The sequence below is a fragment of the Ammospiza nelsoni genome, chromosome 12 (assembly GCF_027579445.1).
Source record: "Ammospiza nelsoni isolate bAmmNel1 chromosome 12, bAmmNel1.pri, whole genome shotgun sequence".
Lineage (NCBI taxonomy): Eukaryota > Metazoa > Chordata > Aves > Passeriformes > Passerellidae > Ammospiza > Ammospiza nelsoni.
The window spans coordinates 6,599,360-6,615,457 of NC_080644.1; the positions used below are offsets into that span (position 1 = coordinate 6,599,360).

Sequence of the window (16,098 nt, forward strand, 5' to 3'; positions counted from 1 at the left end):
AAAACAAAGTGCTTCACACACAGTTGAAATAAAAGTCAGAAACTGACAAAAATGTTTAATATTAGTTTTGAAGAGAAAGTGACCGTACTCGCTTAGATGAGAAAGTAATGACTGGGTGTGTTTAGTGAGCTCTCCTGCCAACCTGTCAGCCCATGGCTGTGGCTCTCTGCGAGGCCCAGGCCTCCCTGCTGCTGCTCGCAGCGTGTGACAATGCAAACTCACTGGGACACAAAACACAACTGCCATGGGAGCCGGCGTGCGGAGGCTGCGCTCGGGTCTGCGTTTGGCTGCCGCTCTGGGCCTTGGCACGTGTCAGCAGAACTGCAAGAGAAGGGAGTTCAAACCCCGTTAGAAACCTCACTGCTAAGAAGGTAAGGATCCAGGTGTGGGCTTGTTTCAGAAGCTGGCAAGGGTTTGGGGGTTCTCAGAAGCAGGGGGCAAAGGGAGCTCCCATGTGAATCTCTCGCTGTGGCTCTTTGGCACTTTGTAGTGGCATCATTTCTGCTCACCCCTGAGCTCTGTGCACAGCATGAAAGAGCCATTCTGAAATCCTGAACATCATCACCACTACTCTCAGAGGCAGCATGGAAAGCACTGTGAAGCTGGTTATGGAAGAAGGGACATGAGAAGAGAGCAGGGAATGTGGAAATGAGACTTGACCCCAGCTGGTCTGCAGGGATGAACCCAGGAGTTCTTGCCTCTGTGCTGAGAGGGAAGATCACTCTCTAGAGGGTTTGGCAAACACCTCTGAGCAGCAGGCAAGTGCCTGCAGCATGCTGGGAACAGCCCCCACCACCCCTCAGTGCCAGTAATAGCCCTGGTGTGCTACCTTCCAGCGATTCCCACACTCATTGCACACGACGAAGGTGGTCATGGGCTCATCGGAGCTGCGGGTCTGCACCTGCGGGGACAGAAGGGAGGTGAGAGCTGAGCATCACACATGGCCCTGTCCCTCTGGCCTCCAGGGGTTGGTGCTCAGCTCACAAAATCAATGAGAGACCAAGGTTTGGGATGGCAAAAGGAGCTTTCCAGTAAAATCAGTCTGGTGATTGTGTTACACACATACACACATCATGACCACCTTCATCCTGACATTACCTCAGTGACAAGTTTTGGGACAGTGTATTTCCCTCTTTACCCAATCTGCTGTCCATTTCTTGCAGGTGACTCTGGAAGTGGACATGCACAGCCAATCCCTCCCCTCCCCAAACTGTCCCCCAGGAAGGGATGTTGCCAGCACTGCCATGACAAACCCCTCAGTCCCAAGCACAAAAGCATTAAAAAAGCACTCCAGTCATTTCCATTTACAGAGCAGTCCAACGTCGTGGCCTCACAGGAACACACTCCGGGTTACCAGGTTCTGCACAGTTCCAGTCTGGTTTGTGTTTGAGCCATTAAGGAACTCTGATATTTAACCCAGATGTGATTGCTGCCTCTGACTGGCTCTTGCCAGAAACACATACTTTAGTAAAAACCAGATTTTCGTGGCATTTGAATACCACAAGGCAGATCTAGACTGAAAACACTGGTACTGCCACACCAGTCAGGCAGAACTGTGCTGAGGGGTGATTATGGTGATCTATGTGTGTAATTACCCCATGTGCAAGAGTCACAGTATTTGCATGATGCAAATTAACCATTTTTACAAGAATGCTGGATAGCTGAATTCTGTAATTCTCCCCCTTTACTGTCTGCTTCCAACATGTTCATAAATGCCAGTGCATGTACTTGAGACTTACATCCCATCACCCACTAATGATTTCACTAGGAAACAAAGTACAGAAAGCCTCCTGATATTGCTATTTAGGGGACACTGCTGTCTCCTGTTCAAATTCCAGGCACTCAAACTCCAGTCCACTCCAGGTGGAGCCAGTGCTGGGAGTGTGCTGGGACAGCCCAGGAATGCTTACTGGGAGCACTGGCAGAGCGAGGCCCCTCGCCTGAGCCAGCCTGTGGGATGTAAGACTGCTGCTGAGCCAAAGGAAACTCCCTGGTCAGACTCCTGGATCTCCTTCTCTTTCCATGTGTTTGTATGTCAAGTCCAAGCAGATGCAGGAGTCTCAGCCGGCACTTGCACACGCAGTTTGTGCGCAGTCACTCAGCAGCAATCTGGTGGCTGCTGGTGCATTTTTGGGTATCTGCACATTCTAAACCACTGACTCACAGCAAAGGCACATTTATCTCCAGATGCCTGGCACAAACATGGGAGCTAAAAAGCACTGGTAATGCACAAGGCTTCCAACAGCTGGCCACGGGGAAGAAAAAGCCTCTGTCTGCTCACATCACAGCTTCGTTTATTCCTTTTGTTTCATAAATTTAATGCTATTTGATTTTAAATAAGTTGGGACTCATCCAGCTGCAGGTAATCTATATTCTTAATTTGTACTTTTAATACTATCAACATGTCTGAGTCAGTTTCTGCAGCCTCTCCTCTACACTACCCACTCCTTTCTTGTCTGAATCCCAGCATTCCCAGCACCTGCTTTCAGTGTAGAGCACTGCTGAACTTTTGAAAGCTTCCTCAGTGCTGCACAACTCCTGCTCTTGTTCAAGTGAGCCAAAATTTACACAAGCTCACAGAAACATGTGCAGAAGTACATTTTAGACAGCCATGAGTGTTTTCTCTCTACCAGTAGCAAAATTTGTGTTGTGCTGCAGGGCCTGTCACAGAGCAGTGCAAGCTCGTGACCATGACGGATCATGGCCTGTGCAGAGGCCAAGACAGGAGCAGGAAAACCAACCTGGGTGTAGGTGCAGTTCTTCTTCTTGCATTTCCCACAGGTGAAGAGGTCAGTCTGTGTCCCTCCTGTCTTGGCCATCTGATGCTCCCGGATTGCTTCTTTTGTCATGGCTTTCCTGATCTCTTTCAGCTCATTACTGGCCATTTCCTTTCAGAAGGAAAAAAAAGAAAGAAAAAAGAAAAAAAAAAAGGCAATAAAATCACATCTGCCCAGTTTTACCACCACACCCACTACCATGGAAACAGCCAACAGGACAAGGCAGACTGACAGATGGGCACTAACACAGAAAGCCTGTTCCAATTCTGGTTTCTGGTTCATACCCAGGGCCCTGGGATGATGTGAAGACCCAACAAACCACTCTCCACACTGCAAACCCCACTGCAAGCTCACGCCATGCATTCTGACAGCAGCTACTGAGAAAACTGCAACCCTGAAGCAGCCCAGCTAAGCCTCAGGACATCCCCTGTGAGAAGCAAACCCTGGTCCCCAGGCTCCCTCACCTCCGAGGTCATCACAGCGATCTGCTCAGGGGTGATGGCCCCACACAGCACGTTCTTTTTCAGCTCAGGATTTTTGGAGTCCTTCAGGTTGGAGATGCGGCTCCTCACGCGGTTTTTGTATTTCATGTCAGTGTTCTTGACATCCTGGTAGATGCGTGAGGGCAGTCAAGGAGCCTGCAACCAACCCAGAGGCATCAAGCACTTCCCAGCCACCCATGAAGAGCAGGGACTGTCACCCACTGACAGGATGGAGGTGCTGGGACACAACAGCAGCATCTGCTCTGGGAGGTCAGTGCTGGATTTGAGAGCAGGTTTATACAATCCCAAACTCCAGGGGCTTCCAGCTTGGGCTTTTTCACTGTGCTGGAAATATTCAGCTATGCTCAGGTTCTACAACCTTCCCTTTCTCTCAGCAAGGCAGCCACAAACCCCTCCACTGAGAGAGCCCAGCTGCACCTCCAACCCCACAGTTCCTAAATCAAGCAAACTCCTCACATAAGGCTTATCTCACACCACCATGCAACTTGAACCTCACTGCTCCATCCTTTCCATTGCTTTTGTCTAGATCAGCACACTCTCCTCAACAGGGAGCCCAGGGAAGTTGCATGTATTTGGAAGCAGAATCAAAAGCAGGAAACAACACCCTGATGGGAAGGACAAACAAGGGATTACAGTCTCTGAGCTCCAACTCCACACTGGTAGTTCCTTAGTAGACCCAGACCCCTGACAAGCTGCAGCAGAACATTTATGCACAGAGAGTCCCATTTTTCCTTTGAGCACATGGATTTCTTGCTGGAGGCATGCAGGAAGCACAGTACAGCAAGGATATACTCTTCAATCTGGGCTGCTATGTGCTCGCAGTCGGCACCGATGGCGATGTAGTCGTCTGTAAGACAGCACAAACAGGAGCTCAGAGCCTTCCAACCACACCAGGGCTCCCCAGGCTCACTATTTCTGAGCTACACATCTGGACAGCTTGCTGGTTTGATTCACATGCTCTTCCCATCAAATGGCATCTTGCCCTTTGCTCTTGCTACTCTCTGACCCTTTGGAAAAGGGCAGTGATGAAAATGGATTAATCTAGCCAGTCTGTGCCCTGTCCCTCTCTAGGATATGGACTGCAAGAGACAAAGCTAACAACAGCCTAAGAACTTATTAGTTTTCCAATATATTTTTCATACAATTGAAATCAAATGTATATAGGCAGGAATTGAGTCTCATCAGCTATTCACCTCAGTAAGTAACTCTACTCAGACCAGCCATCTGGGAGGCCTGGAGGTGTGCAGCATTGGGATCAAGCCTTCCTTTCTCATCTCATCTCAGGACTGTCTACTCCTCCCCTTTTCCCCCACACACCAGTTAAGCAGCATCATACAGAGTGCATAACTGCCATGGATTAGGACAGCCAGTATGATAAATACCATAAAGGAAGGAAGGTAGGGCACAGCTGAGCTTAGGGAAAGGCTCAAGGGAACTCTTTCCCAGATTTCATATGGAAAGGGTTTTTCTAAGAGCTGTGCAAAGCATTTAATGCAGCATACAAAGACATGCATTGGAAGGCTAGAAATAAAGACCTCATGAACTTCTCCATCTGTCATCTACATTCCTTGGCTCCAAATTAATAAGACTCTGCAGTGCTTAGACCCCAATTTTTTTAAGTGATCTGCAATGTGGACACAACCAGATGCTCAAATTTCCAGACATGCTGAGTACCTGCCTCTCACTTGAGATGGCACAGTCTGAATGCAAGAGAGATCTGTTCCACCTCAGATCCAGAGGACCACAATATTTAAGGGGCTCCTGTCTGCAAAGGCAGCAGAGTCTTACAGCAGATGCTGACTGGCATAAGCACCATCCCTACAAAGTCCATGTACTGAGTTACAGCTTCACTTTGTGTCCCAAGGGTGACAGGGAAGACAGCTTCACTTAACACTTAATCAGAAAAGATCTAGAAAGTGAAGCAAATCCCTGCACACCCTGATTAAACTCACAGACCACCCCATGTTGCAACCCTGTGTGACAAACCCTGTGTTCTTAACAGCCATTGCTTTGCACGTTGTCATGCCTCCAGCTCAAGCCTGGTCCCTGTGTAAGAGTCTGAAAAAGCTGCAACAGCAGCCAGTTCATCAAAGGGGTGGCTAGACTGAGGTGCTGGCAATAATCCTCTGACAAGGCTGCTCTAGAACAATATGTCTAAGCTGAGCTGGCACTGAGAGTCTCTGTGAGAATGGTCCAGGAGCTGTGAAGCACTTGAGGCAATGCAGAGCTTCCCCCAGCACTCACCATCAGCCTGCAGAGCTGCTGTCAGCATCTCCCTGCATTTGTTGCGCACAGCGTCGCACGTGACGGGGGCCGGAGGGAAGGTGGTGATTTTGGGGGTGGTCGGAGTCTTTGGAGGCTCCTGCCTTTTGGTGGAGCTAAAAGAAAAACTTCACCTGTCAGAATGTCTCAGTTTGGGCCACTGAGAGCAGAGAAGGAAGCAGCAGGTATATGGCCAAGCATCCTGTTAATCACAATACAGAACCAGTCAGAACACAGTGCAAAGTCATTGTCCCAAACCAGCACAGAGCACAGCACAGCAGCCAACGCCCTCAGCCCAGACACAGCTCTCCTGTGGACACTGCTGGCTGCCAGCAGAGGTTTAATCCATGAACAATCTTGTGTTATTCAACACACATCAGCTGCTGCACCACTGGGCATCAAGTGAAAACATCACTGTTGACCACCAGTAACCCAAATACACTCAGGACATCTGAGACCATCAGCACTCTCAGTTTGGCACTGCAGAGCAGATTCATGGTACTTCTTTCCTCTTTAACTTTGCAGGACACCAGGCCTATCACTGCTCTCAGCAGAAAGCAAGCAGAAAGCTCCAGAAGAAGGAGGTGTGCTAAGAAAAACAACAACAAAAAAAAAGGTTCCTTCAGCTTTGATATTTAAAAAACAACAACAAAGTGTAGCACATAAAAGGTTCTTCCTTTTTCCTGTAATCTGAGCAAGACTGATTACTCATCTCACAGAAGAGCACCCCTACACAACCACACACACAGCTCATACAGGGGCCAGGCTAGCACAGGACTAAGAAATACTGCTTTGCTCTCAAAAATAACTCCATTTCTACCTGCAGGCAGTCATGGGCACAGGCAAGGGAATGCAAACACCTGTCTGCTGTGGCTGACTCAGTCAGGTCACCTGCCAGGGGAGCAGGATGGAGACCTGCCTGCACAATCAGCACATGATGTGGGCAGGCTGAGTCACTGCTGCAGGGTCTGCATGCAGAGAAGGAACCTCAATGAGCAGCTCAGCTGGCTGTGCACACAGAAAGCCTAACATCTGCACATGGTGTTAGTCAGCCCTGCAAATACTGCTGGTAAAAGATCTGGGTTAGTATGAATCACAGATGATTTTCTAGAGCTTTGTTCTCCTCCCTAAATCTAGGCAGCAGAACAGCAATTTTTTTTCAGCAGAGATTGCTCTGGCTTTGGTGATTTGGCTGTAAAATGCCTGGTACCATTATTGCACAAAGAGAGGGAAAGGGAAAAAAAGAAACCTCAATACTCCACCCATGGCATGCTAGCAACATCTTCTTGAAGATCCAAGTGGCTTGACAAATTTTGTTAAGCTGGGTCACTACTGCCAGTTCTTTGCCATCAAAAATAAATTTGTTATGAACAAGCACTTCCAATACACTGTCCTGGAAGGGATTAGTCAGCCCACAAAAAAACAGCACTAAGCTGGAAACCTTCCGAATCTGCTGCCACACAAACTGAGCCAGACGACTTTGGGACTTATCCTGTGACTAAGGTCATATCCAGTCTGGCTCAAATCCCACAGATCATCACTGGGGCTACCAGATTTTCTCAGTTCAGAACCTCACCAAGCCCTTTTCAGAAGCATCCATCAGTGAACCTTCAGCAAATGGTTCACATCAAAACAAAACAGAACTTTGATTTCTTGCTTATATGAATGAGATGATGCACTCTGTGAGGGAGATTGTACTGTCAGCTCACTGTGTTTTACTGACCAGTAGCTGAATAAAACCCCTTTTTACCAGCTGGTTTTACTGGTCAGCACTGCAGGATTTTATTAAAGAACAGATTTGTGTCCAAGCAGCTCAAAACATTCAATAGGATTTACACTGCACGTGTTACAAAAAGAAGAAACAACTTAGCCTGTAAATAATCCATTAGATGATGATTTTCTCCCATCTGGAATGTAGAAACTCTCATGAGGTACTTTTGTGCTTAAGAAGCTACACACAAATCACAGGCACCACTCAAGGGGGTGTATATACCAGAGCATACACTAAGGAATAACCCATAATTCAGGAATAACCCATCTAAAAAATCACAGCTTCTCATGTTACATAAAACAGTTTGGAAAAATTAGACTTCCCAAAGGACAAAGGCAAAGCATACTTAGAGTAAGAGGAAGGACTGAAGGAATATGGGTGGTTTGTGGCAAGAGAAACTTAAAGGAGACAAGTCCTGAAATTCCTTACAAAGGAGGATGGTAGGAAAAAATCCACAGAAGGGTGTAGAAATGAGTTTTGTAAGACAGGTTTTGATTGAGAGCAAGTTTTAAACTTACAAGTTTTAAACTGTAAAGGTGAGTTATGAATTGGAAATACTGCCAAGAGCAGCTGTGACAATGTCTTACCCTAAGGTTTTCTAGGGCTGTCAAAGAGCTTGAACAAAGCCTGTGAGGGACAGCTTGGGCAGAGGTTGTGATGTGCTGAGAAAGGGCTGCAGGAGAAGTTTCCTGAGAGCTCTTCCAGATTTAAATTTTGTATCATTTTTCAATCAACAAACAAAGGTTTCCCAGAGCAAAATGCTGTGTGTGAACTCAGTGACCTCAGTGTGAACTCAGAACATCAACCTTCACTACAATGAGTCCTCAAACACAGGCCTTCAAACCTGTATTTGCAGAAGTAATACTTGATTTTCAGGGAGTTTTTCACTGCAATTGAATATTTAGATATTTATTCCTTGGGGATGGAAAAAAGCTCAACAAGATGCATGGTAATCCCACCTCTGTTAGCTGATGAGGAAAGATACGTTTGCCTGCACACACACACCAACCATGCACTGAGATGAGAGCTGATCCCTCAAGAATTAGATGAAACAGACTTCTCAGCCATTCCAAAGACAGAAAATTATTTATTAAGGTTTAGAGGTTAATTTATAAATAGAATTGTTGGGAAATAGAGTTCAAACACACCTAGAAGACTTATTTCAGGAAATCCTTGTGGTTCACACTGTTCCTGTTAAACATAAGAAAGAGCTTGTAAATCTATCCAGGCAGCAAAAGTTTATACATAAAACAAGGCTGTGCTGGAACAAAATGGTGGCAAAGCAGCAGCCAGGGATTGCAAACAGATCTCAGGGCTGCACTGGAAGAAAATGCCACAGAAGAGCTAAGTTCAGGCCACAGATCCAAAACCTCCTAATAAAGGCAGTTTAGAGAATCCTGGAAAAGGAAAACCTCATGCTGCCAGAGACAGAAACATTAGACACAGCCCATTAAAATGCACTACACTATGGGTCTGAAACTCTGCAGCACAACAGAATATGCTTTGGATTAGAGTAATGCAGCATCTAAATTCACAGGTGCCAGCTCCACACTGGCTGGCTCAGAGCCTTCAGGTCTTGCAGTGATAGCTCCAGTCACTACACAGGGATTTCTACATCTGTGCTCCAGAAAGCAACATGAGTTTCAGGCTAAGAGTTAGTCAAATATTTTTCCCTGACCAAAATGGAAGGCATAGCCAAAATCTAACAGACTAAGAGGCTGAAATATCTGAATACAAACTGATTTCTTTGGTGTCTTGACAGCAGCCTCATCTGAACCAGCTATCACACACTGAGCAACCAGTCTGACTCCACTGCAATCTCTGCTTCAAAGAACAGAAACTCTCCTCTGCCAATACGTTATAATTTTTTTAAGGCAGATTAGTAGTTTATTTTGCAGGACTGGAGAAAAAACATTCCTATCTCTGGAAGAGAGCCTGGCTCAACAGACTAACACCAGGAGCTGGCCCTTGCTCCTGGTCTAGGCTACACTAATCCATTGGCTTCTGCTCATCCTTCACAGCCAAGGGGATGCTTTGCTAGTCAGAAGATGGAGGTTGAATACATGTAAAAAGCACCAAGGATTAAAAAACCCCATCAAACTGCAGTATCTGCAGCACAAGGGAACATCACCAGCACAAGACAGACAGCTCCACCCCACATAACCCATGATAAGGGACAAAGAAGGGAGGCAGCAAGGAGAGGTTTTGCCCCTGTGTCTACAGCCAAGATCCTCTTCTGAGTGAAATCCCACACAGATACACACAGATCTGGCTCCCACTCTGCACTGCATCACTGAACTCCATCCTGGCTGTGAAGTTTTCCAAGTCCTTTCATTGCACTTAGCAAATCCTTTTTGCCATTTTATGGAAGGAAATAACCAAAGATACCAATCATTTAAAGTCATGGAGCATCAGCAGCCTTCTCTCCATCAGCAGCTCTGGATCGAGCTGCAAAGGCTCACCCTGAAGTGCCAAGCCTTGAGAGAGCTGAGCAAAACCAAAGAAGTGACAAGAAAGTGACAAACAAAGGCTGCAAACATGGAAAATCCTGCAAGCCAGCAGGACCACAGCCTGAATACTCTAAATCTTCTGTCAAACTTGGGAAATTGGCTAAATCACTTAAGAGCCAAATCTAGGAAGTACACACCCTTCTGGGATCTGAGGCTGGGAGAAATTTCTAGAAGAAAGCTTTAAATCCTATTTTTCCCCTCCCCTTTGATCACTGTCTGCACTCAACAACTGCAGTCACAGGCAGTGGAAACAGAATGTAGCATCCAAGGCATGGCAAGGAGCAAGCACGCAGCTGACCTGCCAGCTGGGGGACATCAGCCCAGGGAAAAGGGCCCTTCTGCTGGGATTTGTCAAGGACAAAGAAATGGAAGTTTTACTTTAGTAATGTACCAATCAATCCCATCCACTGCAAAGGCAAAAAATAATCTTCATTCTAAGGAGTTTAAAGTTAGAAATAAACAAAAATGCATAAAAATGCAACTTTAAAAGAATAGGGGAATGTTCTACTACTAGAAAAAGCAACATATAACCAAGAGTAAAAAACTTTAAATAAAATATGAATAAAATTTAAAAACTCACTAAAGCCACTGTATTTTTAGATGTGCATTTCTGCATTATAGTTAATTATTAACACCACACAGATCAAGAAGCACTTCCAGCATCTCTGACCAGAAATTTGACTACACAAAATTCCTGACTCAGACACTTAAAAATAAAAATTAAAGTAAGATGCCTTAAGAAAACTTATTCTCTAACAGTGACATCTTTGGTAAAAGGGAAGTATTACCTTTGGTCTCTTGAGTTACCAGTCTCCCTGGAGGAAGATGTTGGCAAAGACAGGCTTTTCTTTTTGTCCTCATTTTTTTCCTCAGAAGCATCTATGTTCAAAAAAGGAATAAGTTCAGAACTGGTCTTTATGCTGCAGCCCTGTCTATACTCCTCAGTGTTTTCACACTACCCACTGTTGGCCTGAAGTTACTATTCTCCCAAAAAGAATCAGGAGAAAAATGCCTTTATGGCCTTCCTGCTTCCCAACAGACCTTCTCCTTGCCTCCAAGTAGAAACTAATTCAAACAAAAGCTTTCCTCACCAAACTGGAGAGCAATCAGCTTCCCTGCCTGGGAGATAAGCTTCCTCACAAGACAAGTCTCCTCACAAAAGTTTCTTTCAGAAGCTGCTGATCAGGGATTAGATCAAGTTCTCTCAAGCACAACTAAAAGCAGAATTTCCAGCCAACACCAGCTGAAAGGCCAGTATAGGCTGGTCCTTGTGGAACTTCTTCTGATTCCCAAGTGCTGCTGAAAGCCAACAGCACAACCCTGGAAAGGACCTTCTTGACACTGTAGAACAAGTTTGACCCAGAGGTAAATTGTCTGAGTCTAGCCAATACACACCCAATCTAACAAGGAGGTAACAATCCAGGACAGGAAAAGAGCCCTTTTAACACTCATCCAGCCTGGCAAGAAATGAGAGCCCATAACAGGGAAAGCCTCCCCAGCTGGAAATGGTGCATGTGAGTTTATCTTCAAGATGGTGAACTCAGATCCTTTTCCAACTCACCACCCCAAATCCATTCCAGCACTTCCCTTCCTGAGCTGCTGACAGCACACATAGTGCAAGTGGGAGCAGAGGGTTCAGAGCACAAATAACATGGCTAATTATTATGTGATGAGGTATAAGTTAATAGTCCTGAAGCTTTCAGTGCTCTTCCAATGATGAGCTGGCTAAACAGGAGCTAAATCTAGAGGGATGCATGATAGGACACAAAACTCGAAAGACAGAGAGGGTGGAACTGTAAAGGCTGATTTGCTAGAATGTTTATTCAGATCAAGAGATAAGCTCTCCCAAAAAACTCAGCCTCCCACTGAAGGCAGCTTGTTCACAAGCTGAATCTGACAGGAACATGCTGATTTCCTTACCTAGAAGTTTCTTCCAAGATTTGATGAGGGATTTGGCAAGTGATATCACTTCTTCATCTGTGCTCTGCTTCCTCAGTGCGTTCACCGACATCCCAATGCGGGTGGACTGCAAGGGAACACCCCGGTGAACCACTCCAGAACACACTCAATATTATTAACTGAAATCTCAAATAACCACAACAAAGTCAAAGCCATAACCAAAACAGGAGTATCCAAAGGCTTGCAGAATGATTCTGTGACCCTTACAATTCTGGAAGAGCAAGGTGCACCCTCCAGCTTGCACAGCTGAAGAGAAAACACATCCAATCCCCACAAATCCCTTCCCTGCACACTTGTGAGTGGCATTCAAGCTTAGAGTGAAAAACTCCAAGATGCATCACAAACTCCAAACTGCAATTCTGCTCACTCCTCCCCAATGTCCTAAATATCAACATTACAAAGAACTTCTCCCACGACTGCCCTCTGTGTTTGCTACTTTAACCCAGTCATTCCTCTTTTTGCAGCCTACAAACAAGATTTGAGCAGTTACACACATGGTGACCCAGAGCTCTTTAACTGCCAATTCAAAACCCAACTTCTGCATTATTTTGTTGGATTTAATGTTTATTTTCATTCTTTGGATGAAACGAGAAGTGTGAGGAAATCTATTAAGTTTATTTAGACAACATTTTGAACTCATCCAGATGTAAACTCAAGCTTTTTACCATAACTGTGCGACTCACCTGCAGTAAATCCAAAGTCATAGGCATACTTTTCAGTTCTTTCAGTAAATCCATTGCACCTTCCTGAAGAGGAAAAGAGAAAGAGAATGAGTGCCTCAGCTTTTATTAAAGAAATACAACAGTCTGGGAATACACACAGAAAGTTGAATTCAAAGGGAAGAACACCAACAAGCATTCCCTGAAACATCAGCAAATACACTGCTGGGTGCCGTTCCACACAAACAGTAGATCTTGCAACCTGAAGGCACCTGAAGCATTGGAATGGGCAAAACAGAAGATCAGCGGAGTGCTACAGGTCCTTGCTTGTGTATGGTGCAAGTGCAGCGCTAGTTTATTATTCTTACCTGGCACGCTGAACATTTTTAACACCTGAAAAACACACTCTGAATTACAACTGTCAGTGACTCCATGTAGCTGTTTCCTGGTTTTCATATTAATACCCCACTCTGCTCAGGACAAAAGAGAGACCAGGAGCAAAGCCAGCAAGCTGTGATGCTGAAGAGTTGGTCATTTGAAACTTGTTCTGTGAAGTCTCCTTACATCATCTCTACATCCCAGAACCCAGGACCAGGAAAAATCTGATGAGGAATCTGTAGATACCTAAAACTGGCAGTCACTCAGAGAACTGGAAATCACTCTAGCACATCCCAGCCTGGCCTAGGCCTGTCTCCATTCAGCTGGCTCTTTCTTCCCAACCCCCTTCCCTCAAACAAGGCTTCCAGTGTTCACATTTAGCAGCTCATTTACAACACCAACCACTCCAAGCCCAGTTGCAGCACAAGGCCTGCACAGCCACCACTGTAGGGGAGCCAGCCCTGTCCTCACATCCCATCCTCTCTATGCAGAAGGGCTGCTTCCAACTCATGCCAGGAAGCAATCCAGCTGCAATCCACCCTACAGAACAGATGCTCAAATCAAAGCAGAGTCAAAGCTTTCAGTGTGCATACAATTTATTGTACCCAGAACGACTGACTTGCCCCCCAGGCAGTTCCACACCTTCCTGTTCCTCCAGCCCTGAACACCCAAAGTGACCCAGTCTGACTCCAAATGGAGCCATTTGCCACAATGGCAGCTGATGAGGATCCACGAAAAAAACAGAGCAACAAGCAGGTACTCCAGCAAACTGTCCTGCAGGAAGAGTTCTAAGATTAGCCAACACACAACATGCTGCAATTCATCACTGTCTCAAATGCCAGCCAAGAGGAAATGTTGCATACTCCTCCTGTAGAAGCTGCCTCTTTCCCAATGAAGCTGGAAGCAAATTCTGCTAAGTTGTTCCTTTCCTATTTCAACACTGATGCTGAAAACTTGCCACCAGCAAGAACAGACATCACAGGCTGTGCTTTAGCCCAAACACACTTCCCTGAGCTGTTCCAACAGTGACACAAGTGACAGCACTTGCCCTACCCACAGCTGGCAAGGTCAGTCCAACATCCAAAAGTTCATGTGATAACAGCACCCAGCATCCCACCACACGAGTACCACACTCCTCTAATCCCTCCCACTCCTCAGCCATCATCTCCCACTCCCAGCCCTAAAATCCCTGTCCCCCACCCCAAACACAGATGTACAGCCTACCTCCGTCACAAACCCTTGTCAGCTTTCTGCCTTAGCACCCGCATGACACTGTTCCTACAAGCCCTGATATATCCCATTAAGCTGGAAAGCACCGGCTCCTGTCCCCCCAGGCTGTCACACGGGTCACAGCACACCCTGCCAGAGTCCCCAAGTGCAGACAGCAGCTTGGCCAGCCCTGCACACTCCAGGGGCCACGGCAGTGACAGTGACAGTGGTGCCGGTGCGGGATGGAGACGCAGGAAGCAAATCCATCAGCACCGGGGCTTTCCCCGAGGGCAAACCGGACCCCGAGCCGGTGGGGACTCCCCTTCCAAAGGGCTCCCAGCGGGACAGGGGAGCAGGGCTGGGGATGCTCTCCAGGAGGGAACACCGGACAGGCAGCACAGGGTGAGCCCCGGAGGGCTGAGATGCGGGCTGGGGATGCCGGAGGCCTGGGGTATGGAGACTGGAGAGTGCCACAGCACCCAAGGGGGCACATAGGGCTGCCCGCCCAATAAGTGGCAGTGGGTGGATCCCACACCTCCGCAAAGGATGGGGACAAGAGAGGGCGACGGGGCCTGCGGGAGGGTACCCCACTTTAAAGGGGGGAGCGTCTGCTGCAGCACGATGTAATGAACGGGGCGGCACTGGAAGAAAGGCTCCCAAAATGGGGTCTGGGGGGAGGAAGGCTCCTGACAACGGGCACCGAGGGAGAGGCGGGGGTCCACCAGCGCGGCAGCGAGGAGGGGATCCTGCGGAAAGGAGGGGGCGCGTCCGCCAGACAAGAGCCCGGGGCAGGGGGCGGCTCCCCACGCCAACCGGGCTGCGGGGGCCCTGCCGCCGCCACTCACCGCGTTCTTCTTGGCCACCATCTTGTCCAGGCGCCTGGCAATGCGCACGATCTCGTCCTCCCCGCCCATCTCGCCGCTCCCCGGGATCGGTGCCGGGGCCGGACGGGGGTCCGGGCGGGGGGAACTGCTGTCGGTGCCCGGTGCTCACCTCAGCCCCCGGTGCCGCAGTCAGGGCGGGCGCACGCGGGGCACGACGGGAGTTGTAGTCCTCGGGACGCCAGCTCCACCCGCTGCCTGCCGGAGCGCAGCCCACGGGTGGGACTCCATCTCCCAGCGTGCCCCGCGGCCGTCCCGTGCGGTGCCGCCCGGCCGCCGGGGGCGCTGTGGGGGCTGCGGTTCGCCCCGCGCAGGGGGCTCGGAGCGGAGCCGGGGCTGAGGGACCCCGGTCCCTGTCCCCACCCGCGGGGCTGTGTCACGGCACGGCAGGAACAGCCGTGTCCTAGAGTGCTGCTGCAGCTCCGGAGGAGGTCACCGAGATAATGAGCACCTCTGCAGTGGAGACAGGCTGAGAGCTGCGGGGTTCAGCCTGGAGAAGAGAAGGCTCCGGGCAGACCTTTAAAGCTCCTTCCCATGCCTAAAGGGGCTCCAAGAGAGATGGAGGGAGGCTTTGGACAAGGGCCTGGAGTAACAGAGCAAGGGGGAACAGCTTCATACTGACTGAGGGCAGGGTCAGATGGGATATTGGAAATAAATTCTTCCCTGTGAGGGTGGTGACTGGACAGGGTGCCCAGAGAAGCTGCCCCTGGATCCCTGGAAGTGTTCATGGCCAGGTTGGATGGCGCTTGGAGCAGCCTGGGATAGTGGAAGGTGTCCCTGCCCATGAGAGGGGGTTGGAACAAGATGAGCTTTACAGGCCCCTTTCACCCCAAACCATTCTGTGACTGTGACTGTTGTCCATGGCTGTGCTGAGCCCTGGGAGCAGTGCTGGATAAACTGCTGGATAAACTGGATGAAAGCTCCCTGGATAAACCGGGGCTCTGCCCCTCACACGGCCTTGGGGTCTGGACAGCAGTTACCAGTGGCGAGGGGATGGATGCTTTGGGGGGCCAGGCTGGACCCCCTGTAGATGGCACTCGCACACTGTGCGAGGGCAGCGCATCCCCCGGGAGCTGCTGCTGAGCGCTGTCGCTCCCTCCAGCTGGTTCCTGGCAGAGGGAGAGCTTCCATGCACAGCCCTGGCCAGGCGCTGCTTCAGAGACGGCCCTGACTGTGCTGGTGAGGAGCG

At 48.5% G+C, this 16,098-nt stretch overlaps 1 protein-coding gene across 3 annotated transcripts; it reads right to left on the bottom strand.

Moving 5' to 3' along the window:
- Positions 1-23: 23 nt before the first annotated feature.
- On the bottom strand, positions 24-15,073 carry TCEA2 (transcription elongation factor A2). 3 transcript variants are annotated; one of them, XM_059480989.1, is made up of 10 exons: positions 14,874-15,073; positions 12,466-12,528; positions 11,744-11,849; positions 10,612-10,702; positions 5,525-5,658; positions 4,071-4,127; positions 3,242-3,396; positions 2,742-2,888; positions 830-901; positions 24-321 (listed from the first exon to the last, which is right to left on the bottom strand). In XM_059480989.1, exons 1-10 carry the CDS (start codon positions 14,940-14,942, stop codon positions 313-315), a joined length of 903 nt encoding a protein of 300 aa, XP_059336972.1. In that variant the 5' UTR covers positions 14,943-15,073; the 3' UTR covers positions 24-312. The 3 variants fall into 3 exon arrangements, with proteins under 3 accessions (XP_059336972.1, XP_059336973.1, XP_059336971.1); XM_059480990.1 differs by having other exon boundaries at positions 3,242-3,385; positions 4,060-4,127; XM_059480988.1 differs by lacking the exon at positions 24-321 and having other exon boundaries at positions 800-901.
- Between the last annotated feature and the right edge of the window lie 1,025 nt (positions 15,074-16,098).